At 46.6% G+C, this 25,901-nt stretch overlaps 1 protein-coding gene across 1 annotated transcript; it reads left to right on the top strand.

The window, feature by feature from the left end:
- XKR7 (XK related 7) lies at nt 1-25,901 on the top strand. Its single transcript, XM_003339581.4, has 3 exons — nt 1-943; nt 15,298-15,497; nt 17,038-25,901. The coding sequence occupies exons 1-3, from the start codon at nt 351-353 to the stop codon at nt 17,988-17,990; spliced, it is 1,746 nt and encodes a 581-aa protein (XP_003339629.2). The 5' UTR covers nt 1-350; the 3' UTR covers nt 17,991-25,901.

Raw genomic sequence — 25,901 nt, 5'->3', positions numbered from 1 at the left:
GGGAAGAAAGGAGTGACCAGACATGCAATACCTTCCCAAATGGCCTTTCCCCTCTCCCCGCCGCCCCATCGCATCCTGCCATCTATTAGGCGAAGAGGGAGCAGAGTAGGGCCAGTGAATAATTGAACTGGGGAGGAGAAAGAAGGAGGAGGGGGAGGCAGAATAAGAGGAGGAGGAAGAGAGAGGAGGGAGGAGAGCGTTGGAGGAGGAGGAGGAGCAGAGTGCAGGAGGAGGAAGAGGAGGAGGAAGAAGAGAGGAGCCAACCGAAAGATCCACCTCTCAACCACCGCCGCCCCCCTCCCCCCCACGCGGCCGCCCGGAAGTCTCTCCCCGCCTCCTCCTCCGCCAACATGGCCGCGAAGTCGGATGGAGGCGCCGCCGCGGCCGGCCCGGGCCCGGAGGGGGCGGCCAGCGGGGCCCGGGCCGGCACGGGGCCTCCCGGGGCTCTGGGGGCCGGGGTTGGGGCTGGGGCGGGGCTGCTCTCGGTGGGGGGCCGGCGGCCCCGCTACAGCCTGTGGGACTGTTGCTGGGCGCTGTGCGCGCTGCTAGTCTTCTTCTCCGACGGGGCCACCGACCTGTGGCTGGCAGCTGACTATTACCTCCAGGGCCGGCGCATCTGGTTCGGCCTCACGCTGCTTTTCGCGTTGCTGCCCTCCCTCGTGGTGCAGCTGCTCAGCTTCCGATGGTTCGTCTATGACTACTCATCTGCCGGAGCTGGGCCAGGTGCAGCCACGACCGCTTTCAGCACCAAGGACAGCACCAGCGCTAGCGTCAGCGCCAGCGCCGCCTTCAGCACGAAGGACAGCGGTCCCGGCCCGGGTCCCGCGGTGTCCGCCCCTCCTGCTCTATCCGGCGCCCCGCGGCCCCATCGCCGCTGCTGCCGCCTCTGCGTCTGGCTCCTGCAGTCGCTAGTTCACGTCCTGCAGCTCGGTCAGGTCTGGAGGTAGGAGAATAAGGAGGTTTCGCTGGGTGGGATGGGGTGGGGGGAGGGAAGAAGAGGTCTGGGAGGGGAGGATGGAGACAGAGAAAAATGGTGGGGGGAGGGCGGGGAGGGACCGGACTGATTCATCTCCTTCCTCATGTTTCCCAGCCCCACCCTGTCCTCTCTCCTTCTCTCCTGCACCTCTCAGGGGGTCTCCACTCTGGCCCCACCTGCGTGGGGCAGTATAAGGTGGGGTGTGAGGGTGAAAGAATCACAGACCGTCAAAGCTGGAAGAACCACCTCAGAGCTTAGAGGCCATGCAGTCAAACCCCCTTGTTCTAATGAGGAGGAAATTATGGATCAGAAAGAATAAGTGACTTACCCAAAGTCACTGAGCAAGTCTGACAGAGCCAGGACTAGAATCATGATTCCAACTATAAGGCTCTTTCATCGCTTCATTGAATGTCAGAGCTGAAAAAGACTTTTTACAAAGATAATCTAATACAACCCCCTCATTTTATAGATAAGGAAATAGAGTCTTACAGGGTTTAAGTGAATGGTCTAAGGTGATACAGATAGTAAAAACAGTCAGAAGTTGAACTCATATCTTCTGATCCTAAGGTCATTGCCTTTTTGACAATATCATACTATTTGGAAACATTTGTCCTTATAGTGGGAAGAAGGAAATAGGAGAAGACTAAGGAATGATAAAGAAGCATTTGGAGAGGGGAAGCTTTGAAAGAGGTTGTGGGAGGCAGCAGATCTTGTCCTTTCTTTCATTCTCCACCCCCACCCCTTCCTGGTCTGGAGAGCATTGGGAATGAATCTTTCTAGTTGAAAAGTTGGGAAGAAGGGAGGATTCATGGTGGGGTTCAAATCCCACAAAGGAAAAAAGGAAAAGTTTGGTTTAGCTTCCAGTGGAAGGGAAATCTAAAAGTTTTTCCACAAAGTTGTTCAATTCATTCCAATTTATTTTAATTCCCTTCCTTCCCAGGTAGCACAGTGGATAGTGCACCAGACTTAGAGTTGGGAAGAATTGGGTTCAAATCAAGCCTCAAATACTTCCTAGCTATGACCCAGGCAAGTCACTTAACCCCAATTGCCTAGCCCTTGATCTGTCTTAGAGTTGTTACTACAACAACAGAAAATAAGTTTTTTTTAAGTCTGAAGGTCTACAGTCAATAATCAATAATCATCAAACATTAATTAATCAATCAACATCTCCATTCTGTTGCCTCTTTTTAGTACCCTAACTCTGTTTTTCCCTCTTTCTTCCTACCTTAAACTCCATGAAAGGTGATCCTAGGAGAGGAACTTCTGCCACTGTTTCAGGAAGGATTTGCAGACTTTCTGCTCTCCGGCTATAGTCCTTTTCCCTTGTTATGAGAGCTGCTTTTTCAGAACTCCCAACTCTTAGTGTACTGTAGTGTGAAAAGCAGAGGAAGACTTTGGTTTGAATTCGACTTTGTCATTTTCAAGCTGTGAGGTCTTTTATAAATCTCTTCTTCATTCTATGCCTTACTTTTCCCACATGCAATGCAAAGAACCTGAGCTAGATTATCTCTAAAGTCTCTTCTGAATCTAATATTCTTAAATTCTAAGGTTCCTTCTAGCTCTGGCATTCTGTATTCTGACCAATTTTTATATTCTGTGATTAGGACTAGAGTTGGGGATAATGATTCTATACCCCACCCCAATGGGAATTTGGCATCTCTTAGAGCCCTTAAAGGAAAAAGGAAAAGCTTGGTTTAGCTTCCAGGGGAAGGCAGACCTTAAGGTTTTTTCCACAGAGTTGTCCCAATCCATTCCAATTTATTCCAATTCCCTTCCTTCCCTGGGCCTGGGAACCCTTTGAGCTGAGCTGGATCTAGAAGAATGTTCCCTCAAAAAAGGCAATGGGAAACCACTCTGAGAGGGAACCTCACTTTTGCAGTACCAAGAGCTAGAGAATCTTGTAAAAGTATCTTCATTAAAAAAAAAATGAATTTCAAATGATGAGTACATCTTCCCCATTCTCTAGTTAATACATGTAGGTCCTTTAATAGAGTAAGCTCCTCTGCTGTTGGGATGTCAGACTATCCTAAGTGCCCCTGTCCTGACACTGCTTGGAGAAGGAGAAATGTGGGCCATTCTACTGAAAGAAGCACCAAATAAGTCAGGAGGCTTGTGTTCTCTATCAATCTTGTCTACATTAATAACTATGGTTATGTATTAGTCCTTTCCCCTTTCCTTGGCTTAGCTTCCTAATCTGTAAAATAGAGATAATATTTACCCTTCATTCTTCAGAGAAGTCTTGTGAAGATCAAATGAGATAATATATATAAAAGTGCTTTGAAAAGTATAAAGCACCATACAAAAGCAAAGTATAGTATGTCATCATCATCATCATCATCATCATCATCATCATTATTCTCTACTTGGCTTGGAAGATTTCAGGGGTTTTATTTCAGTTCCTTGAGTCATTTTGGCTGTGTAACCATGCCCTCTCTAAGCCTCAGTTTTCCCATCCTGGGACAAGGCCTGTCACTGGCCAAGATGGTGTACTTGATTTCCCTCAGACTGCCCAGGGAAAATCACCATCCATTCATTGCATTATTATTATTATTAGCCTGACACATAAAAATAATCAAGCCTATATCCAGGAACCAATCTACATTTATCTTTCCCTTGACTGAGTGGACAGATGGAGAGATATTTTTAGATACTGAAATGGTAACTTCCTATTCTTGGTAGCCAAAGCTTAGTTTCCTATGTCCATCAGCTTAAGTCCTATATAACTGGCCTTTACTCACTAGCAGCTTCAAACCACACCCCTTCCCCCCTGTCAGAATCTACTTACACTAAACTACCTCTCTGCTTTCTTTGATTAGCCAAAAGCTGTCCTCAAAAAGGGCTAGAGGGGCCAGCTAGGAAGCTCAGTGGATAGAGTGTCAGGCCTGAACTTGAGAGGACCTGGTTCTAGTCTGCCTTCAGATACTTGTGACCCTGGGCAAGTCACTTAATCCCAATTGTCTAACCTTTACCACTCTTTTGCCTTGGTACCAATAAGGATTTTTCTTTTTAAGTCTATTCCAGAGGTGGCTAGGTGACTCAGTGGATAAAGAGCTTTAAGACCCTTACCTTTTGTCTTAGAATCAATACTGTGCATTGGTTCCAAGGGGTGGTAAATGCTAGGCAATTGGGATTAAGTGACTTGCCCAGGGTCACCCAGCTGGAAAGTGTCTGAGGTCACAATTGAACCTAGGACCTCCCATCTCATTCACTGGGCTACCTATCTGTCCCTCTCCCCACTTCTCTTTAAGCCTCTAAAAAGAGGTTTTCTCTAAAAAATGAGGATGTTGGACTTGATAAATATAACTTTGGAGTTTCCAGGGTTCTTAAAGGCCATCTGGTCCATGTCTGTCATTTTACAGATAAGGACCTTGAGGGCCTTAAGAGATGAAGTGACTTGGTAGAGGTCACATAGGTAGTGAGTTGAAAAATGGAGATTCCAACTCTTGTCCTCTGACTCCAAAGGCAACGTCCTCCAAAACTCTTTCCACGGCCTCAAGCTGAAGTCTTCTTTCAGTTCTGGAATTCTCTAACTTAAGCGGTGTCTTAGTAGACACCAGGGCAAGACAACTGAACAGTTTGTCCTTCCCTCCATCCTTACCTTCCTCCATCTTGCTCCTGATTTCCTTCCCATTTGGGCAAACCTGAATTCCTTGGACTCTATACAATGCAATATAAATCTATGGATTTAACTAAATGAATACAAATCCTGAGTGAGTGATTGAGTCCACTTCTGGAGTGTTGGGGTGAGTGGAGTATTTCTATGTGTGGAATTATACTGACCTAAATGGTTAATTTTTTTACTTTAGTCAAGTCATTTATACTTCTCAGAACCTCAGTTCCCTCATCTATAAATTAGGATCATAGAATTTAGAGCTGGAAGGCATATTAAAGATAATCTCATTCAATTTTCAATTTTTTTTCAGATGGGAAAACTGAGGTTTAGAGAACTTAAGTAAGAAGGTTACTCTTGTAGCAGAGATGGAAATGGAAATCATGTTTTCTGACTCTAAATTCTATGTCTTTCCACTGCCCCAAACTGACTGTACTAAATGCGTTTATAGGGTTATTGTGGGGACAATGCTTTGTAAACCTATAGAAATGTAAAGTAATATTGTTATCAGGATTTTCTGGATGGAAGATTTCCCCCAAAGATCTGGGCAAGGGTGCTGTGGAGGCCCAGGAGGATTTCCTGGCTCATACCTTTTACAAAACGAAAAAATCACACTGTCCTACTCCTAACTTAGGATGTTAAAATCATGAAACTCTTAACTGGGAAAAATTTTGGAGATCATCTAGTATGACCTCCTCTTTTACAGAAGAATAATCTGAGACTATGAGAGAGAAAGAAATTTACTTACCAGGGTCACATAGAGAGTAAGAGGCAAAGTGGATATTTGATCTCAAGTGCCCTAACTCCAAATTCATTGTTCTTTGCTGTGTGATTTTGGGCAAACTCCTTCCCCTCACTGGCTTTCAGTTTCCTTGTGGATAATGAGGTGGTTAGACCAGATGATCTCTAACAGAAAGACATTTTTTGTCTTTCAGGGATCATTCTTTGAAAATCTCAAAGTATTCTTCCTGAGTGGAGACCATACTTTCTCCCATTTCCCAGCCTCCCTCCACTCAGAGCTTCCTGGGCTCCCTTCTCTTCTTGCCTGATAGGGTAGCATGAGGCTTGAGCTGAGAATTGGACTCAGGGGTCCATATGCTCAGACTATGGGTCTCTCTTCTGCCTCTACTCTGGGGAATGTAAAGCCAATTAAGCCTGTAACTCTATACCTGACCTTTAAGACAGAAGGGTTTCTCACTCAGGATTTATCTTGTGCTAATCTGCAGCTTTCTCTGGAGTGGACTGTTAACCTGATAAGTATAATTTACTAAGCCCATTAGCAAGAAGGGATTTGGCAATAAATTCTATCATGGATCTCTGGATCTTTGGACTCTTCCTAGTCATTCTGGAGACTTCCCAGATTCATGGGCAATAACTCTGTTAAGGGAAGAAAGACTGGATATGGAGTCATCAGAATTGGATTAAAATCCCAGCTCTGACTTTTAATGCCTGCAGGACCTTGGGCAAGACCCAAGACCCTTTGCCTCTCTAGACCTCCATTTCCTTTTCTATGAAAAGGAGCCTCAAAGGGTTATGATTGTTAGGTCTGTGTCTAGCTCTAAATCCAATGATCTTGTATTGCAATAAAAAGAACTCTGGCAGCTTAAAGAAACTGGATTTCTGTCCCAATTCTCTAGGTCATGTAGCAGGATTGGAATCCTGGGTAGATGGTAGTGAGGTAGAAGAGCAGTCTTTTTTTGGTCATGAGAAGCAGGAAGGAAGTTTAACATCCATAGCCCTTGACCATATTAAGGATAAAATACTGGGGCCTCAGTAGGAGATTAGAGGTGAGGAGTTTGAACAACTTAAATGATAAGCTGGATAGCAAGACTGCTAAGGAATGGAACTAGGAAGTGAAGAATTTCTGGTCTGGGAAAGAAGCTAAGGTCAGACAGATTCTTAGACTCCATGGCACAGTTTTCCCTGTTGGTCAGAAAGAACCTCAGGGATCCCGAGCCCTAACTTCCACCCACTATAGAAACCCCTTCATAGCTTTCCCAAGGATTGGCCAACCAACTTCACCTTGAATACCAATGATATAAATAAAAGTTCATTTCTAATCAAGAGCATTTGGAATTGCTACTTAAGAGAAAAGAACAGCCCACATTCAGAGGAAGCTTTACAGTTTTTTTCCTCCACAACTTTGAGAGGCAGGGAATATAAGCATGATTTATTTCCCTTTTACACTGGAAGAAAATGAGGCCCAGAGAAGGATCATAGATTTAAGACTCCAAGGAAGGGACCTTGGAGATCTCTAGTCTACTCCCTCATTTTACAGTTGAATAAACTTTGATTCAGAGAGGACAAGTGATTTGCTTAAGGACACAGAGCAGTAACAGTGGTGGGGTTTGAATCCAGGTCCCCCAACTCCAAATTCAGCAATCTTGATACTTTGGCCAGGATGACAGAGCTAGTCAGTGACAGGCCAAGACTGGCTGCAAGTCCAATTCTCTTTATATTTAAAAGGGAACTTAGAACATACAAGGTATGCTCAAAGGACTCTAACACTCCCGCTCCCCTAGTCCAGCCCCCTCATTTTGCATGTGGTAAAACTGAGGTTCAGAAAGGGAAAATGAATTGGTAGAGAACATATGATCAAGAACTAGAACCTAGGTGTTCTGACTTTTGGCCCATGGCTACCTGGGGGTTAGAAGTGAGGTAATTGGGGACTGGGAAATTATGAGATAAATCTCAGGGATGTAACCTTTAAAATATGCTAAGATTTACTGAGATCACAGAATCCAAGAATGCCAGAATTGGAAGGGACCTTAGATACCATCTAGGACTTCTCATGTTCTTTGAATCCCCAGGGCATAGCACAACACCTGGCATATGGGAGGTGCTGAACAAAAGCATCTTAATTGATCTTATATTTTCTGATAAGGAAAGTAAGACCCAAGTTAGTGAAGTGACTTTCTCAGAATTATACATCAATTCAATGGCAAATTGGGACTAGAACCCAAGTCTCCTGAACCCCAGATTAAGGGGTCTTTTCACTTCAACACACTACTGATTTTTTCTGAGCTCCAAAGGGCTAGATTGAAACACTGGAGTTTATGCATGGGATTCCTTCTAGATTATTAACTATAAATTCCTTGAAGGTAGGGTCTTTGTATTCATGTGCCAAACAGTGGACCTGTAAATAGTAAGCACGTAGTAAATGTTTATTAAATTTATTTTATACATCAAAATAATATTAAGTTTCTGCTGTGTCCATAGGACTATGCTGATTACCTTGGGAGGAAGGGTGTATGATACTTTAAAAAACCCCATAGAAGGGGCAGGTAGGTGGTTCATTGGACAGTGTCAGACCTAGAATGTGGACCTGGGTTCAAATGTGACCTCAGATACTTCCTAGCTATGTGGTCTTGGGCAAATCATTTAACGTTAGTTGTCTAGCTCTTCTTACCACTCTTGTGCCTTAGAACCTATGGGTTCTGAGACAGAAGAAAAAAAAATCCAAACCATAAAGGTGACTTTAATTAGTTTAGGCTAGTAGAATTGAAGTAAATAGACGTCTGACTGAGAGGGTGCAGGAAGTCTGGGAGCAGGAGCTTAGAAACCTGGTCATGTAGCTATGGGGGCAACTATGTAATGATAGACAAGTCACATAACATGGATAAGGCTCAGCTCTCTCATCTATAAAATGGAAATATAATGTCTGTGGTATCAAGCTCATTGAGTTTTGATGAAGATCAACTGAGGTGAGGTATAAAAAGTCCTTTGTAATATAAATGCCATCTTTTATTATCTAGTCTCCTTTCTTCTCCTGCCACCACCAACACCGCTTTGTAGAAAAGGAAACTATGGCTCAGGTAGAGTTTGTGGCTGCCTAATATCACATAGCTAGTAAAATAACAGCTAACATTCAAACTCAAGTTCTCTGGTGCCAACCCAATGCTTTTGTACTACTGTACACTACACTGTCTATGCCAGATGAAATTCTGGTTTCCCTCTAATACAGAGAATTGTGGTCTTAAGAGAGAAGAGTCTGCCCCAATCTTCTTACCAGAGCTGGAAACAGAGTGGCATAATCAGGAATTTTTCCCCTAGGGCACTTGAATTTTAGAGAAAGCTGACAGGACTTGCAGTTTTTCAGCAGTTCAGAAACAACCAAATTCAGTACCAGTGAGACTATCCATCTTGTGCAATATTTGGATTTAAGTGACCACCCTGTGACATCATTGTCCCTCTTAAAAAATGAAGGACAAGGGGGCAGCTGGGTGGCTTAGTGGATTGAGAGTCAGGCCTAGAGACAGGAGGTCCTGGGTTCAAATCTGGCCTCAGACACTGCCTAGCTGGGTGACCCTGGGCATGTCACTTAACCTCCATTGCCTAGCCCTTAACACTCTTCTGCCTTGGAACCAATACATAGTAGTGATTCTAAGATGGAAGGTAAGGGCTTAAAAAAATGAAGGACAAGCAATTACAGTAAAAGTAATTTGTTAAATAAGAAATTACTAGATGCTGCTGCACCTAAGTGAGCTCCTCTGTGGCTTTGCCCTGCTCCCTTCACAGAACAATTTGAAGACACATTTCATGCTGTTTGCCATGGACACATAGATTACTAGTCACAGCTGTTTCCTACCCACATAGCAAGGTGGGTATATAGTGAATCAGAAGGTAAGTGATTACAATCAAGTTCTTTGCTGATATTGACGTCTTGTTCTATTCATCCTTCAAGAAATGAGCCCTTCTCCAAAAAAAAGTCTCACCATTGTGGCCATCTGGTGACCAAAAGGAGGATTCTAGGCTATTTTAAAAGAGAAGGTGGAGAGAATGTAGTCCCCTACGGTCAGACTTCAAGATTCCTCATTTTGCAGAGGTCTTAAGTTGAAATCTGTGGTCCTTGGACTGTAATGGTGGGGAGGAGAGTGTTCAGGGAGAAGTCCTAGAGTCGGTAGCAACAGCTGAGAGGGAAATATATTCCAGTGAGTCTCTTACTGACCACACTTTCAACACCTTTGTTGATCCTTTAGGCCTCATTAAGAGCAGCATTTTTCTAAAGATAGGAGAGGAAATGCTGTGTGTGTGTGTGTGTGTGTGTGTGTGTGTGTGTGTGTTGATGGGAGCAAGAGAAAAGGTTTGGGGTGGAGTTCCTGAAGAGCAAGCATGATATGGGAGCTTCATGTATTCTATGGGCCATATCTCCAGGAAAAGAAGCAGTGGGCCCTAGATGTTGGCCTTTTAGTCCACTCCTCTAGGGATAGATCTTGTGGCAGACTCCACAAGAAGAGACAACTAGCCTCTCCTTTTTGGAGGTGTTGAGAGAAGGTTTCATAACCAAGCCTGAACAAGAATCAAAAAACTATAAAAAAAAAAATAGAACGTGATGTGGTTGGTAAGTGGTGAAGCTGCAATTAGAACCAGAGCTGAGAGCAGGCTAGGAGATTATCCCTAGGCAGAAGAAGAGATGGAGCTGCAGGAAACTTAGAATTTAGGTTACAGCTAGAAGGGACTTAGTAATCATTTAGTCTTGCCCTTTCATTTTATAGAGCAAAAAATTGAGACCCAAAAAGGAGAAGAAATTTGCCTAAGGAAACACAATGATTCAGGCATCAAGATGGCCAGGCGGATAGAGTGTCTGGCTTGGAGTCAGGAAGCCTTATTTTCCTGAGGTCAAATCTCACCTCAGACTCAAGGTTGTGTGTGTGTGTGTGTGTGTGTGTGTGTGTGTGTGTGTGTGTTTGTGTCTGTGTGTCTGAGGTCTTTGTGACCCTGGTCAAGTCATTAAACCCGGTTTGCCTCAGTTTCCTTATCTATGAAATGAACTGGAGAAAGATATGGCAAACCACTGTGGTATTTTTGCCAAGAAAACCCCAAATGGGGTCATGAAGAGTTGGACACAACTGAAAACAACTGAACAGAAATCTGGATTGTCTTCAAGGATCCTTCCTACTCATTCCCACAAATTCTGATTTCTGACCCAGGGTCTGAGGGATAGATGTTCACTCTTTTTTTTAACCCATATCTTCTGTCTTATAATCAATACCAGTATGTAGAAGTATGTAGAAGAGCAGTAAGGGCTAGGCAGAGGAGATTAAGTGATTCATTCAGGGTCACACAGCTAGGAAGTACAGGTGTTCACTTGACTCATGGTTTTAAATTCTTTGCTTCCCACAAGATTGGGTACCACTCTTATCTACTTAATAGGGGCAAACTTCAGAATGGGCTCATGACAGTCATTTTTTCATGTTTGCACATTTTCAGAGTAGCTAGGGTGTTTTCTAGAGAGAGAATTAGGACCTTCTAGGAGAAGAATTTTTAGCCTGAATCTGTTGAGTTATGAAAAGAAAAAAAAAACTCATGAAGAAGGACACATGCAGAATCTGGAAGAGACCAACAGATGGAGAAACCAAGGATGTGAGAGACACCCAAACAGACAGAGGGACCGACAGTTGGAAGGGGGGTGGAAGGAAGAACAGCTGAGCATAGGCATACAGTCTGACCTAACATTGAAGGAGGTGGGGATGTTTGGAGGAGACATACTCACCCCAGGTCAGACAAATGATTGAGATAAGATCAGAAGATAGAAAGGTAGGCAGACTGACCTAGGATCGTGGAGTCAGGACCTCTTGTTGAGACCCCATCTGCTCACCAAGTCCCCCTTCCCTTCCCTGAGCCCTCTACCCTCTTCACTCACTGATACTAGAGAGATGCTTATCATAGGTAGACATGAGATAAAGGGAAGAGAAGTCCAGCCTTGGACTCAAAGAACTTAGGTTCCATCCTCTACTCTTGGGGCCCATGCCATATTCCACCTCAAGTTTCTAGAGAAATCATCATCATCACCAAAATTCACATTGACATAGCACTTTTTTGGTTTGAAAACCTCTTTCTTCACAGCATCCCTATGCACTGGCTAATACAAGTATTCACATACCCATTTCATAGAGGAGGACACTAAGGCTCAGGGAGTCTCAGTGACTTGTCTAAGGTCACACAGGTAGTAAATACTGGAGCTGGGAGTCAAATATGATCATCATCATAATTAACATTTATATAGTACTTACTTCTGTACAAAGCACTGTGGTAAGTTGTTTACAATTATTACCTCATTTGATCCTAATAACAACCCTCCAGTTAGGTGCTGTTATCCTCATTTTACATTGAAGGAAGCTGAGGCAGACAGCAGTTAAGTGACTTATCTAGGATCACCCTGCTAGTGTCTGAGGTCAGATTTGAATTCAGGTCTTCCTGACTCCAGACCTAGCACTTAATCCACTTGGTCCACTGCACCAAGTCTGAGGATGTTCTTTGACATTTGTTTTTATAACTCCCAGAGCAACTGGAGTTAGTAAAAATATTTTCTCTCACCCAGAATTCTAGATTCAATCCCAGAGAAACTTGCTTCACTCTGAATTTGGGGAATTCAACATCTGGTCCAGCACCAAGCGAGTCTGTTATGATGTTGGTTATGGATGTTTTCTATTGCAAATAAATGATGGAGAGTTTCAAAGAACTCAAAGATCTTTAAAGGCCTTAGTTTTCTCTTTCACTCTGAGAAGCCAAAGGGTGCCAAAGATGAATAGAGCTCTCCCTGGTAAGGGGAAAATGTAGGAAAAGAAAAGCAAGGCATAGTAATGTAATGTAATGGGGCATGTTTGGAAGAGCCCAGAACTAGGTGTCAGAAGTCCTAGCTCTGCTTAACTTTAGACAAAGTCACTTTCCTCTGGGCTCGTTTCCTCTGCTGTAAAAGGGGGGTAATAATCCTTGACTTGCCTCCTTCACCGGCTTGTTTTGAAATGAGCATTTTGTAAACTCGAAAGTGTTCCAGAAACAAGGGTTATTACTTGGAATCCATGGGCCACTTCTCCTAATTTACAGACTTCCCTTGGACAAGACCTGGCATCTCTGAGTCTCAGTCTGATCACTTGTTAAATGTGCATAATACAATTTGAATTATCTTGCCACCCCTACACAGGGTTATTGTGAGGAAAGAGTATCGGAAACCCAAAAGCTCTCCAGAGAAATGTGAACTATTTATCCTCTCTGAAGGTCCAAGGTGTCCTGGCTCTAGACAGAGTTAGTCATAGAAACCTCAGGCCCTGCATTCCAGGAGGACCTCATGGCTATAGAATGACAGTCAGACAGATGGCACACTCCCCCACAAAACCCACACACACAGAGTGCAAATCCAGAACTCTGGGCTCCTCTATCTTTCTCTTTTCTCTGTTGGCAGACATCTCAGGCTCTTGCTTGGGTGGGATTAGCTGGTCAGTGCAGAGGGGGGATTCATCCATCTCCCTTTCCTTCAGATCATGCAGATGGGGCTTCCCAGGGAGGGCTGGGTCTTGAAGAAGGGCTCCAGTTGGGCATCAAGGATAAGTGGCTCAGAACAGGGAAATGAGCAACTGTAGCTTTACCTCTCTTTCCACACAGAGAAAGAGAGGCAGAAAGGGAGACAGTGGCAGAGACAGAGAAGGAAAGAGGAAGAGAGAGGGAAAGACAGAGGAGAGTGGGGGGAGAGGAGGAGAGAAAGAGAGAGAAGAGGGGAGGAGGAAGAGCTAGAGGAAGAGAAAGAGACAAGGAGGGAGTGAGAAAAGAGAAGGAAGAGAGAGAATTGGGAAAGGAGTGGTGGAAGAGGGAGGAACCTTTTATTTGGTGTTAGCTCTGGTTCAGATCCCTGCTTTGCCACACACTAGATGCATGACCTTGGACACTTCTCTAGGCCTCTGTTCCTGCTTCTATAATATGGGGATGATAATATTTGCACTACCCTAGCTCACTGGGGTGTTATTAAGGTTTGTAAACCTTAATGCACTATAGAAAAGGGAAATCATCATTTATTTTATTACTATTATTTTGCTGTATCTAGAACTGGTTTGAATGGAGACAGGAGGCAGAGCAGGTGGGTGGGGGTAGAGGCTGCTTGTCATGTGGTGATCAATGCTGGTGGGTCTGGGAGCTGGTCCCAGGCCCTCCTTCGATCCTCACCCTGACTGAAGCCAGGCAAACAGATGGCACTCCGGGCCTTCCATTGGGACCCCCCTTCTCCTCCAACCCCTCCTCCCTCATCCCTAGGCCTTGTTCACAGTAGGACCAGCTGCTCTCTTCTTCCTGTAGGAGCCTGGAGCTGCAGGGAAGAGGGAAGAGGGGAGGGTGACAAAGACTACCAGGCTGGGTCAGCTTCTGGTAAATAGTGACCACTTTTCCCAGGGTCCCCGGTGGCAGGCCTGGAAGCCCCCAAGGCTGAAGAAGGTGAGGCCTGAGAGAGCCTCGGTGAGGGGGGAGAGAAGGATGTGGGGGAGGGAAGAGTTTGGATCCCCTCCAGAGGACACTGGGCAAGTCCCAGCTTTCTAGTAGCTCCTGCTTCTGCTGCTACTTCTCATCCCCCAGCCCAGTGCCCTTCTGAGTCAGCACTGTGGTGTGGTCAGAGATTCCCACCAAAGAGTGGGGGCCACTATGATTGTAAAGAGTGCTGGGCTTGGACTCAGGAAGAGAACTAGATCCCAGAGGAAAATTTGACCTCACTACAATAGGACTATGGGCAAAGATCTTCCCCGGGCCTCAGTTTCTTGGTCTATAAAATGGGGTTGCTAATACTCACCAAACAAGCATCCTCAGAGGATGAATCCAGAAGACAGTTATCAGTGGCAAAGGAAAAAGGAAGGAGACAGGAGAAAGGAGAGAGAACAAAAAGAGTGAGAGAAATGTGAATGAGAGGAAAATACTTTGTAGACTTTAAAGGGCTATAGAAATGGAACTTATTACTATGATTAATCAGAAATGAGTTCTAGTCCTGGCTATTCTAGTGGCTTAATGTGTGAGCTTGAGTATCTATAAAATGAGAGGATTGGACTAGATCAGGTAGCAAGGTAGCACAATAGAGAGAGGGCTGGTTAGGAAGTTAGGAGTTAGGGAGTCCTGATTTCAAATCTGGCTCTTATTAGCTGTGTAACCCTGGGCAAATCACTAAACTGTTGCCTGCCTCAGTTGCCTCACCTTCAAAATGGGGACAAGAGTAGCACCTACCTTGCATGGTGGTTGGTAAGATCTATAAAATGTGCTTAGCACAGTGCCTGGCATCTAACAGGTACTTGATAGATGCTTGTTTCCTTCCTTTCTTAACCCAAGGTATTAAGTGGTCTATGGATTGATTTCAGGGGTCCATGAACTTGGGTAGGGAAAAATTACATCTTTGTTTTCATTAACCTCTAACTGAAATTTGGCGTTTACTTCTATGATGAATGTAGGCAACAAATATTATCCTGAGAAGATGCCCATAAGCTTCTGAAGATTGCCAAAGGGATCCATGACCCAAAAATAGTTAAGAAGTCCTAGCCCAGATCAAAATTAAAGCCTTCATTCATAGGTTTTGGGGTCTTGGTTTTGAATACTAACTCTGATGCTTACAAGTTACCATTTAAGCAAGGCTTTTAATATCTCTGAGACTCAGTTTCCTCTCCTATAAAATGGGAATACTCATCTTTGACTCCCAGGAGTATTGAGGACAGTGCTTTGTAAACCAGAAAGCACTCAAATGTGAGCTGTTATTACCAAGGCCCCCAGCCCTCCCTCCAGGACACTGTCTGCCAGGAGTTATGCCCTGCTCCCTGCCTTTCTGCCAGGCCTGCCTGCCGCCTGCCCACTCTGGGGAAAATTCCTCTCCCTTGAGCATGGTTGGGGACTGGTAACCCTAGGTAGCTCATTTTCCCTCCCTTCCCCACCTCCATACACACATGCCTGCCCACTGTCCCATCTTCCCCAGGTACCTCCGGGCCATGTACCTGGGTCTGCAGAGCCGCTGGCATGGGGAACAACTAAGGCGCCATTTTTATTGGCGCATGATGTTCGAGAGCGCCGACATCAGTATGCTGCGCCTGCTGGAGGCCTTCCTGAAGAGCGCCCCACAACTTGTGCTACAGCTCAGCATCATGGTCCTCCAGGGACAAATGGAGGCCCTACAGGGTGAGGGCCGAATGCCTCCCTCCTCCCATCTTCCTCCTTCACACCCTGACCTGGGCCCCCTCAGCTCCTCGCCCTAAGACCTCCTCTTACTACTGATGTGCCCTCTAGGGTGTTCCCAGCCCTTCCCTGGAAGGAAGTCTTCCCCTGCATCCCTAAGCTTTCCTCTCTCAGCCAGTCTCACCCTAGGTCTCCCTCAGCCCCCCCTGACTACCCATCTTTCACCTGAGGTCTCCTCTCCAACCCCTACCACTTCTCTCACCTTTCTGGCTCCCAAGTCCTCCTCCCTCCCAGTCCCTCATCCAAAGAGCCTTCATTCTTCCCAATCCCTTCTCTGGGAGACCCCTTGGCATGATCCCCTTAGTGACAGTGATTTGTTGGGAAAAGCCCCAAGGTAGGTCAGGGTGCTTAGCCCCTGGCATATTCTCATTCCTCTGAGATCTGGCCAAGGCCTTCTCCCTACTCCTTGATTTTCACCCCTCTGTCTTTTTCTCTATCTCTTCTTCGACCCCTACCCATTCCCTAGGACTGCCAGGGTTATCCCTGGGATCCTCTTGGCTCCTGCCATAATCCTCCCAAAGCCCTCTGGCCCAGTCAGCAAAATAGCCTGGTTGGGTTCAGCTCAAGTAGCCCCAGGCTCAACTGAAGTGTTTGGCTTGGCCTAGTCCCTTCTACCCTCCAGCTCCCTGGATCATCCAGGCCTCCATCTACTCTCTGCTTCTATTCTCTGCCCAACCTGTGGCTGGCTCCTCCCCATCTCTCCTTCTCTCTCCTTCCCTCTTCCACTGACTCTCTATTCTCCGCTTTTCTTCATTCTCTTGCTTTTTTCCTATCCCCCTCTTCTAACCACAGTTGTTGGCACCCTCTTCTAGACCCCCATATCCTTTTAATCTCACAGACCCTAATCTAGACTCCTCCCCAACTCCTCAGGTCCTGCCTCCTGCCCCTCTCTTCACTCTCAAAAATCCCCCTCTCCTCCCACACCAAGCCCTCCCATCCATCAATCTGCCCCTTCATCCTAACAAATACCATAGTTTCCTCAGGATTTTTCCTGCAGTTTCCCTACAGGAATTTGACTCTGCCCTCAGGATGTAGGCGTCCTGAGATAAGGTGAGGAGAAGGAGATATGGTAGAAAGAGTGTTGGATTTGGAGTCAGAAGGCCTGGGCTTGAATCCCAGCTTTACTACTCTCCACTCTGACCTTCAGCCAGTCTCTTCGTACCTTTGGGCCTTAGTTTTCACATCTGTAAAATGAGTAGGTTGGACTAATGACCTCTGAGCTCCCTTTTAGCTCCAAATCTATGGTTCTATGTCCTCTTACCCTATCTGCTCTCAGAGACCCTAACCCTGACCCTTATCCCCACCCCAACCCCTACCACCTACCTCTTGTCCTTATCTCTCCTCTCAGAGACCCTGCCCCTAACACTGAGCCCTCCTACCTCCCTCTCACTACCTACCTTCTACCACCCTTTGGAGACCTTGTCCTATCCTTAACCCTGGCCCCTTCCCCGCCCCCTCCCACCTCTGGCCCCTGTCTCCACAGGTCTCTCAGCCTCAGCCTCACTGGTGTCGCTGGCCTGGATAATCGCTTCTTATCAGAAGGTGCTTCGGGACTCGAGGGACGACAAGCGTGCCATGTCCTACAAGGGGGCTATAGTCCAGATCCTCTGGCACCTCTTCACAATAGCCGCTCGAGCCTTGGCCTTTGCGCTCTTCGCCAGCGTCTTCCGGCTATACTTTGGCATCTTCATCGTTGCCCACTGGTGTGTCATGACCTTCTGGGTCATCCAGGGGGAGACAGACTTCTGCATGTCCAAGTGGGAAGAGATCATCTACAACATGGTAGTGGGCATTATCTACATCTTTTGCTGGTTTAATGTCAAGGAAGGACGCAGCCGCTGCCGGATGGCCACCTACTACTGTATCGTCCTGGTGGAGAACGTTGCCCTGACAGGCTTCTGGTACTACAACCACAACTTTCCCACTGACTTCAGCGCCTTAATCATGGTGTGTGTGGTGGCTGCTAGCTATGCCCTGGGCATCTTTTTCATGCTTGTCTATTACTGCCTCCTGCACCCCAATGGGCCCATGTTTGGTCCCCAGGCTCCTGGGGGCATATTTCCAGAGGCTGTGGGCCCTGGCCCTTCTGGTCCCCCTGCTGATGCAGTTACCAGCCCTCCACGGTCTTTGCCCCGGACTACAGGTGGAGAGCGGGATGGAATCCCTGGAGACCGGGACAGTGGTGCACCAGCTGTGTTCCAGGTCCGTCCCAGCCTCCCTGCCACACCAGTGGCCCGCACCCCCCGGACAGAGGGGCCTGTGATTCGAATAGACCTGCCCCGAAAAAAGTATCCAGCATGGGATGCCCACTTTATAGACCGGCGGCTCCGTAAGACCATTCTGGCACTTGAGTATTCATCCCCAGCTACCCCTCGCTTGCAATACCGAAGCATGGGGGCCTCCCGGGAGCTACTGGAGTATGAGACCACAGTATAAGCTGCTCCACAACCATCAGGGTTGGGGGATAAGGGGTATGGTAGCTCCACTTCCCTAAACCAGTCAGTGTTGAGCTTAGAGTCTAAGAGTGGATAGGGCTCTCGGGCCAAGGGTGGCAGGGAGGGGAACACGATGATCCCAGACAATGGAAATCCTCTTTCCCTTTCCTTTGAAATTTTTTGGGTGAGTTCATTGGCACCACCAATGCCCTACCCCCTGCCCTGGCCCTTGTAGCTCCTATACCCAGTCCATCAAACTCCCTGGGATCCAGGGACTTAACTGGTGCTAAATTTCCCCACCAGGCCCAGAGTCCTCTCTGCCATATGACATTTCCTGCCTACCACCAGTGCTACCACCTCTGATGAACAAAGGCAGAGATGCTGTGGGTTCCATTAACTGAATCAACTCTCTGTATGGTATTATGGGTACCATAAGGATTGAGAAATCGTGGTTGAGATGAAAGAGGTGTGGATTTGAAGTTAGAGAATTTGGGTTCAAATCCTGGCTCTGTTGAGTCATTGGACAAATCAAGTCCCCTCTCTGGGTCCTGGTTTTCTCTACTATAAAATAAGTGGGTCAGACTAGAAAATCCTTAAAGTCCTTTCCAGGTTGTACAACCTTTGGGTGTTGATGGAACCTGAGATCTAGATGAGGTAAACATATGGCATCTTGAACTCCACAATGCCATATGTAGGGTGTCTGGGCTGAGCTGAATCCTGAGGTTGATGGTACTGGCCAGGATGAAGGTTCTACATTTTGGAGTTGTTCAAAAGCCAAATTCCAATGGCCAGGCTCCTGGATATGGAGAGGTTAAGGCTTTGGGATCATAGGATTTAGAGCCAAAAGAGACTGTAGAAATCATCTAGTCAACCCCCTCATCTTTCAGCCAAGGAAAATGAAGGAAATAGTTGACCTGAAAATTGAACATAGTTCCTCTGGCACCAGCACCCAATAAGTCCAGTTTCTGTTATAACAGCCTTTCTATGCCAGGGCATAAGGGAGTTTCTAGAATACTGTCTGGGGAATGCTTTGGGTCTATACTTTTTTCCCTAGTCTTTGCTCTGCAGGTTCTAAATGCCTGTCTGTAGTAGAACTCTGAGGACAGTGTGTCTATGGGACCTTCTTGGTATTGCAATGCTTCCTTCTAGGATCTGCTGCTGAGATCTAGACTCTGTCCTTATTAGGAAGTTTGAGGATAGGAACCCATGTATGAGGAGAATCTGAGGATTGTGGGCTTATAGAAGCCTCGAGGTTCCTAACCACTTTGTGATACAACTGTCATCAAAAGGGAAAAAAATGTGATTTTGAAATTATTGGGAATTTAAAAAACAAATTATTAAGGATATCAATTCTGTCAATTGTTTCCCAGTTGGGAAACTCAAGATTTGGGGGAATGATAGGAATTTCTGATTTTTCAGCCAGCCTCACAGCTGTAACCCCTGCCCCAGGGTCCCTGGGAAATGACTCCTTTGGCTTTGGGACAGACAGCCCAGTGTCCTGCAGATGTCTCCCAAAGCTTTCAGATAGGAGTCATGCTTGGAGCAGCCTTGAGGGTATTCTTTGGTAGGGAAAAAGAAACGCTCAGGCCCTGGGGGCAAGATTGATATATTCTCTTCTCCCAAAGAAACCCTAAACTTGGGATGGTGTTTTCCAGCCCAACCTCTAAAATGGGACTGATGGGAGAGATAAGGCCGGTTCAGATGACTAAAATATGAACTGAGCATGATGGGAATGGGAATTGAGACTAAGGCCCTTCTGAAAGGCCAAGTTGTTGTCTCAGGGCCCCAAATTGATTTGGGGATTGAAGATGGAGTAGGGTTAGAAATCATTAGTCCAACCATTTTATTTTATAGATGAGGAAACGGAGGCCCTGGAATGGGAAGTGATTTTGTCGAAGTTACAGTGAGTTAGAGGAGGAATAGAACCCAAATTTACTGACACCCAGCCCCTCATTCTTCCCCTAAACCGTGAACTCAGGAGGACACTGTCTCTACTAAAGTTGGAGGAAGGGCATCACAAAAAAGGGCAAGATTTAGAGTACAAAGTCGCTCCCAAAGTGTACACACGTGTACACTCAGATATCATGCATCTAGATAGACATCCACAAATTACATGACATTTGATGCAACCCCCACTGAGCACACATAGCATTTCTTCACAAATATCCCCTCACAATGAAATCATGTATACACCCTGCCATGCCAACACATAGAGCTGTTTCTCCATCTCTCCCACCTTCCACATCCACCCTGGGAGAGTCTCAGGTGGTCTAAACAGCACAGAGTTGAATGAGGGGGCTAAGACCAGGTTGGGGGTAGAACTTGAGCCTGCCCAGACCTGCCCCAAAGATAGGTATGTCCAATTCTCAGCCGAGAATGGCTTTCGGGTTCCCCTAGCCTGGATCTCTGTTTTATAGAGGAGGAAATTTAAGATGTAAGATTGAAAATGAGTTTCGTCCAAGGCCTCATAACTGGTGAGCATCAGAGCCAGGGTTGGAATAGATGCCTCCATTCTTCTAAGGATCTGTGCCAGAGATGTAGGCATGAGCCTAAAAGATTATCAGGGTCTAGGATTCTCCAGGGGTCTTAGCAAGAAAAATAGGGGTGAAACCTCTTCCTTCTCATTTCCCAGAGAGCTCAGCCCCAAGGATGCTAACTCCAGTGAAGGTCTCTTTCCACCACCAGATAAAGAAAATAATCTAAGAATCCAAAGGTCTGAGGATATCTCTAAGAAAAAAAAAGAGGTGTTTGAGTCTCTGAAGCAGCTAAGCTGTGAGGGTCCAGGATTCTCTCTGCTTAAATTGGAAATGCTTCTAGTTTGGAAGTCAGCTTCCTAGGCTCAATGAATTCAGAGCTTGAAGGGACCTTGGAATTCATGTAGTCTTAACCTCTTATTTTACATAGAGAGAAATTGAGGGGGCAGCTAGGCAGCTCAGTGGGTAAAGAATCAGGCCTGGAGCCTGGAAGACCTGGGTTCAAATTTGACCTCAGAAACGTCCTAGCTGTGTGACCCTGGGCAAGTCACTTAACCTCCATTGCCTAACCCTTACCACTCTTTTGCCTTGGAACCAATAAATAGTACTGATTCTAAGACAGAAGGTAAGGGTTAAAAAAAAAAAAGGGAACTTGAGGCCCAAGGGGATAAAGTAATTTATCTAAGATTAAACAGCTAGTAAGCAGCAGAGCCTCAATTCAGACCAGGTCTCCAGGATTTGGGACTGGAAGGGACCTCAGAGATCATTTGATCCAAGTTCTCATTTTAATGCTGAAGAAACTGAGGCTGAGACTCAGAGTCAAAGAGTTGGTGAATGGTGAAGTCAAGACTGAAACCCAGATCTCCTGACTCACAATCTGGGGCACTTTATTTGACTGTTTCCAAGGTTGGGCATTAGCCCAATTCTGGGGGTAGAAATAGAAACTTGGGTCTAGGAGGTGGCAGGGCTTAGCTTTCAGCTGTTTGAGCTCTTGACCAGGGATGCCTGAGATGTTCAGACCAGGGTCTGACTCTGGCTCTGGCTCTGACTACTCTCCCCCAGGGATATCTATGGTGTCCTTTTGTCTTCCTTCCTGTGACATGATCTACCTCAGCTGCTCTTTCTGTTCCCTGCTTGGCTATTGGATGTCTTTGTCTCTCCCTCCCACATTCTTCCTTCCTGGGACCTTCCTAGGGCTCTCTTCATTCCCCGAGGTGAATGTGAGTCATAGAATCACACAATACTATAGCTAGAAGAGACCTTAGAGACCTTTCTCTTTACAGATCAGGAAACCGGCTCAGAGAGGGAAGTGATTTGCCCAGAGTCACACAGTTAACTTAGCAGCAGAGTCCTGGTTCCTAACCCTGATCCCCGATTCACAGAAAAAGCCAGAAGGGAACCAGGAGATCATTTAGTCCAACCCTCTCATTTTACACTTGAAGAAATGAAAGCCTATCAAGATAGCAGAGTCAAGATCAGAAACCTTTCCACTACCGTTTAGTCAGATCACCAAGAAGCTTTGCTGATAGAGTTGGGAGAGGAGGTTTTACCAACACCGACACCTCACCTCCACCCCCTTCCTTCATGATGCTTCTTTCTATGTGGTCCCTCAGCACTGGAGGAGGCATCAGGTTCCTACCCTCTAGGATTCTGGTAGAGGACATAAAGTGTTTTACAAACCATAAAGGCCCTAACTCTCATGATTATTTATTAGATATCATGTTATGCTACCGACTCATTATGTTGCCCTCTCTGAGCCTCAGTTCCCCCTGTAAAACGAAGGAATTGAATAAGATCATCTTGAAGGTCCCATCTAGCTCTGTGATTCTGTGAGAAGGTCATGTTGAGCCCAAGGGTCCTCTGAATTCCCTACTTTTGCTACCAGGTCATTACCAGTGGGCACACAAAGTGCCTGGTCCCATGTGAGTGAATTCCATGTTGTACCCCCTGACACTGCCTACCCTTTCGGGTCAGCTGTTCTAGTGGCCCCCAGGACATACAATCTCTCTCTCTCTCTCTCTCTCTCTCTCTCTCTCTCTCTCTCTCTCTCTCTCTCTCTCTCTCACACACACACACACACACACACACACACACTTACACACACACACACACACACACACACACACCATTATCACCGCCACCATATGCACTAGCCACGGTGCCCCATTAGGTTCCCAGGCTGATCCTCACCAACCACATCCATTAGACACCCAATGCACTGACTGTACCATGTGCCTTGTTACCATATCCTCCTCCCTTCCCTCCCAGTACAGCACAGAACCCGCTCCCATCAAATGGCCCCAGGGTGATCCTGATTCCCGATACCCTGGGTATCAATCCACTGCCTCCTGGGTACAGACAGCCCCCACCACACATGCACCCCTACCCCATTCTTTTGTCCTTACTCTCCACCCCCAAAGGTTATACATTTCATTACCTCTTTCATACCCACATCCTGCTGCCAGATACACTGATGGCCTGGCTAGCTAGGCTGCCTTTCTAGGGGTCAGTGGAGGCCTTTTTCTATTGTTCACTGCTTTGTGGCTGGTGCCAGGTCAGCTAGAAGAGCCAGATCCAAGCAGGAAGCTTGGGGCAGACCCAGGGGAGGGAATGGGGTTGGGAGGGTCCTATTGGAGTAGGCAAGTCTATTCCTAGACTGGAGCAGGAAGCCTCTCTAAGGGACAAGGGGTCTGTTCAAGGGAGAAGAGGGAAGGGGATGTAGAGAACAGAGTAGATGATCTGGGAACCTCTCCTCTTCCCATACTGTGGACATTTCTTGAGTGCCCTTGTCTTTCTGGCCCTCTGAATTCTTCATATTCTCAAAATCTTGAGAATTAGAATTCTCAGAGATCCACTCAGACCCCTCTTCCCTTCTCTATCCTTACCCCTGGGGCTCTGAAGAAACTTGGACCTCTCTATGCTCACTTGGGAAGCTAAGGATCTAGTGACAGTTCTTTGGGACTGAGGAAAAGGTTCCCTAAGTATAGATATGCAGGATAAGTTTGCTGCTATCACTCTTCCTGGTCCTTCCCCTTCTAAACAGGACTAAGAGGGGCTGAAAAACTCAGTTCCTACTTCCCTTGGATGGCATCTCCATCAGATGCCTAGAGAGAAGTTTCCAGCAGCCAGGAAGGGAGGTAGGGCTGCCTCCCTGAGATCTCAGAACTGGGGAGGACTTGAATCTGCTACTTGTCTTCTCCCAAACAAATGAGACTTAGATACAAAATATGAAGGGATTTAGCACCTGGAATTTAATTCCTGGCTCTAGAGCCTAGCTGGAGCCAGAAACCATTCCTGATTTGACTATATAGCACCAGGCCAGGTCTAGACCTCTAGAGCTATGCCTGTTCTGGATTGGCCTAAATACTAGTTCTTAACCTTGGGGGCCAGGGGAAGTGGGGGTGGTACAGAAATCACCAGAACCTAAAGGATTGTAGTTGGGAATGATCTTGATTCTGGGTAATTGGGTTCATTGGGTTCTGCTTCTGTTTCTCCTTTCTGTTAGGGTGCTGGGTTTGATGGGACTTAGCAACCTTCCTTCTGGACTCCTACCCCCCTGCCCTGCCAATAAGAGAATCCTAACTTCATCTCCAGTATGGTGATTTGTGGGCCCCAGGAGCTGTTCTCCACTCAGAGACCCCTGACAGCCCCTATCCTTCCCTCTGTTCCCCAACACATACCACCAAAGCCCCCTGGCTCTTCAGGGACAACCACTATTAAAGGGCTAGGATCACACTCAGTGCCCAGTGAGGCCAGGTGCCAGGACACTATCTCTGCCCAGGGACTGCCACACTAAATCCATACCACCCACCAGGGCTCTGGGGCCATTTAGTAAGGGAGGGGCCTAAGTGAGATTTCCCCACTGCCTCAGGGAACCCTGAGAAAGAGTATGTAGGAGTATGCAGAAAAACGGTTCAACAGACTCAGCATCTTCTTTTGCCCTTTCTAAGCTTCTTTCCCTCTCCCTTGAGGATGACAGACAGCACCAACCTGTTGCTAAAGTGCTTTAAGATGCATTGTAAGAATGGGCCCAGATAATGCCAAGCCATGTTGGTAGCATCCCAGAATATACCAGGTTTGGGGAGTTAGTATGGAAAAGTTCCTTGGTCTGCAGACTTTGGTTTGGGATGAGCACTGTTCCCTTCCTAGTGCAGGTGCTCGGCCCTTGGGATGGGTTCTGATGGGGGTGGGGGTGGGTATGGGTATGGGTATGGGTGTGGGTAGGAAGGAAAGGCTTAGAAGATGCCATGGTGTGTGTGTGTGTGTGTGTGTGTGTGTGTGTGTGTGTGTGTGTGTGAGAGAGAGAGAGAGAGAGAGAGAGAGAGAGAGTATTGATTACCTAGTTCTGCTAAGAGGGGTTACCTTAGAAAAGAAGAAGCTGGGAAAAGAGGTAGATTGGAAGAACCTAATCTCCCAAACCTAGAGCTCTCCCCTGGGAACAGGCTTGCCAGGAGATGGTGTGGAATAAGGAGCCTAAGACCTAGGCCTTCCTGGGTCCTTTTTGACAATGTCATGGCACCTCAGCTCCCTCTCCCCAGGAAGGTCCTGAATAGATGGATACTTCCTTACCTGAGGAGGTAACCTTGAGGAGGCACATTTCTATGCATTACCACAGGGGCTGGAGGCATCTGCAATAATGGGGAGCAGGCACAGCTGTATTGCAGGCTGGGTCCTTGGCTCTACATACTCTCTGAGAGTCTAAGACCAAGTGTAGGAGAGGGCATCCAAACCTGAGAGAGTCCCTGCTTACCCAGGCTGTATTCCCAATCAGCCACAAGCTGCCTCGAGTTCCCATAGGGCTGAAGCTCCCAGATGAGTTCAGTGCTTTGAAGCCTCCTCAAACCCATGAGCTTGTCCAATCCCACATTGAATTGAATTCAACAAGCATTCTTTAAGCTCCTACCCTTTGAAGAGTTCATGGGGCTTGGCACTGGGGGCCATATAAAGATCTGATGCCAGATGCAGCCCCCATTTTAGATGTGATTCCAAATTCAGACGTGGTTCAAGTTTGAACTCTTCCCTCTCCCTCCTCCTTCCTCCCCAACCCCTACTCCTTGCCTGGCTACTGACTGACGGAAATCCCCAACTATGGACTCCTTCCTTCAGCTTAAGCTCCAGCAGCTTCTGCTCAGTGGGTTCTCCGTCGGCTCATTTGCCCTACTGGGTACTGGCCTTGCCAACCCTCACTCTTCCTCTTTCCCCTTTCTGATTCCGTTGCACCTCTCCTCTGCCCTCATCCCTTATGTCTCCTTCCATGTACTTCAATATTGTTGGTGCCACCCTCTTCTTCCTCTGCCTTCCTCTCGGGCCCAGGCAGGGGGAGGCTGGGGGATTCCCAGGCCGGGCTTTCTGTACTGAGACTTTTTTGTATGCCACAAACTTTTTGTATATTTTTAATTTTGCTGCAACATGAGATATTAAAGTCATTTCAGTACAAA

This window comes from Monodelphis domestica, chromosome 1 (assembly GCF_027887165.1).
Source record: "Monodelphis domestica isolate mMonDom1 chromosome 1, mMonDom1.pri, whole genome shotgun sequence".
NCBI classification, from domain to species: Eukaryota; Metazoa; Chordata; class Mammalia; order Didelphimorphia; family Didelphidae; genus Monodelphis; species Monodelphis domestica.
This window is presented reverse-complemented; position numbering and strand designations above follow the sequence as displayed.

Bases quoted from the DNA above. Each gene is read 5' to 3' on its own strand.
- XKR7 (XM_003339581.4), top strand. From the start codon at position 351: ATGGCCGCGAAGTCGGATGGAGGCGCCGCCGCGGCCGGCCCGGGCCCG. The intron at 944-15,297 runs GTAGGAGAATAA...CATCTTCCCCAG, and splicing joins CAGCTCGGTCAGGTCTGGAG to GTACCTCCGGGCCATGTACC. The intron at 15,498-17,037 runs GTGAGGGCCGAA...CTGTCTCCACAG, and splicing joins ACAAATGGAGGCCCTACAGG to GTCTCTCAGCCTCAGCCTCA.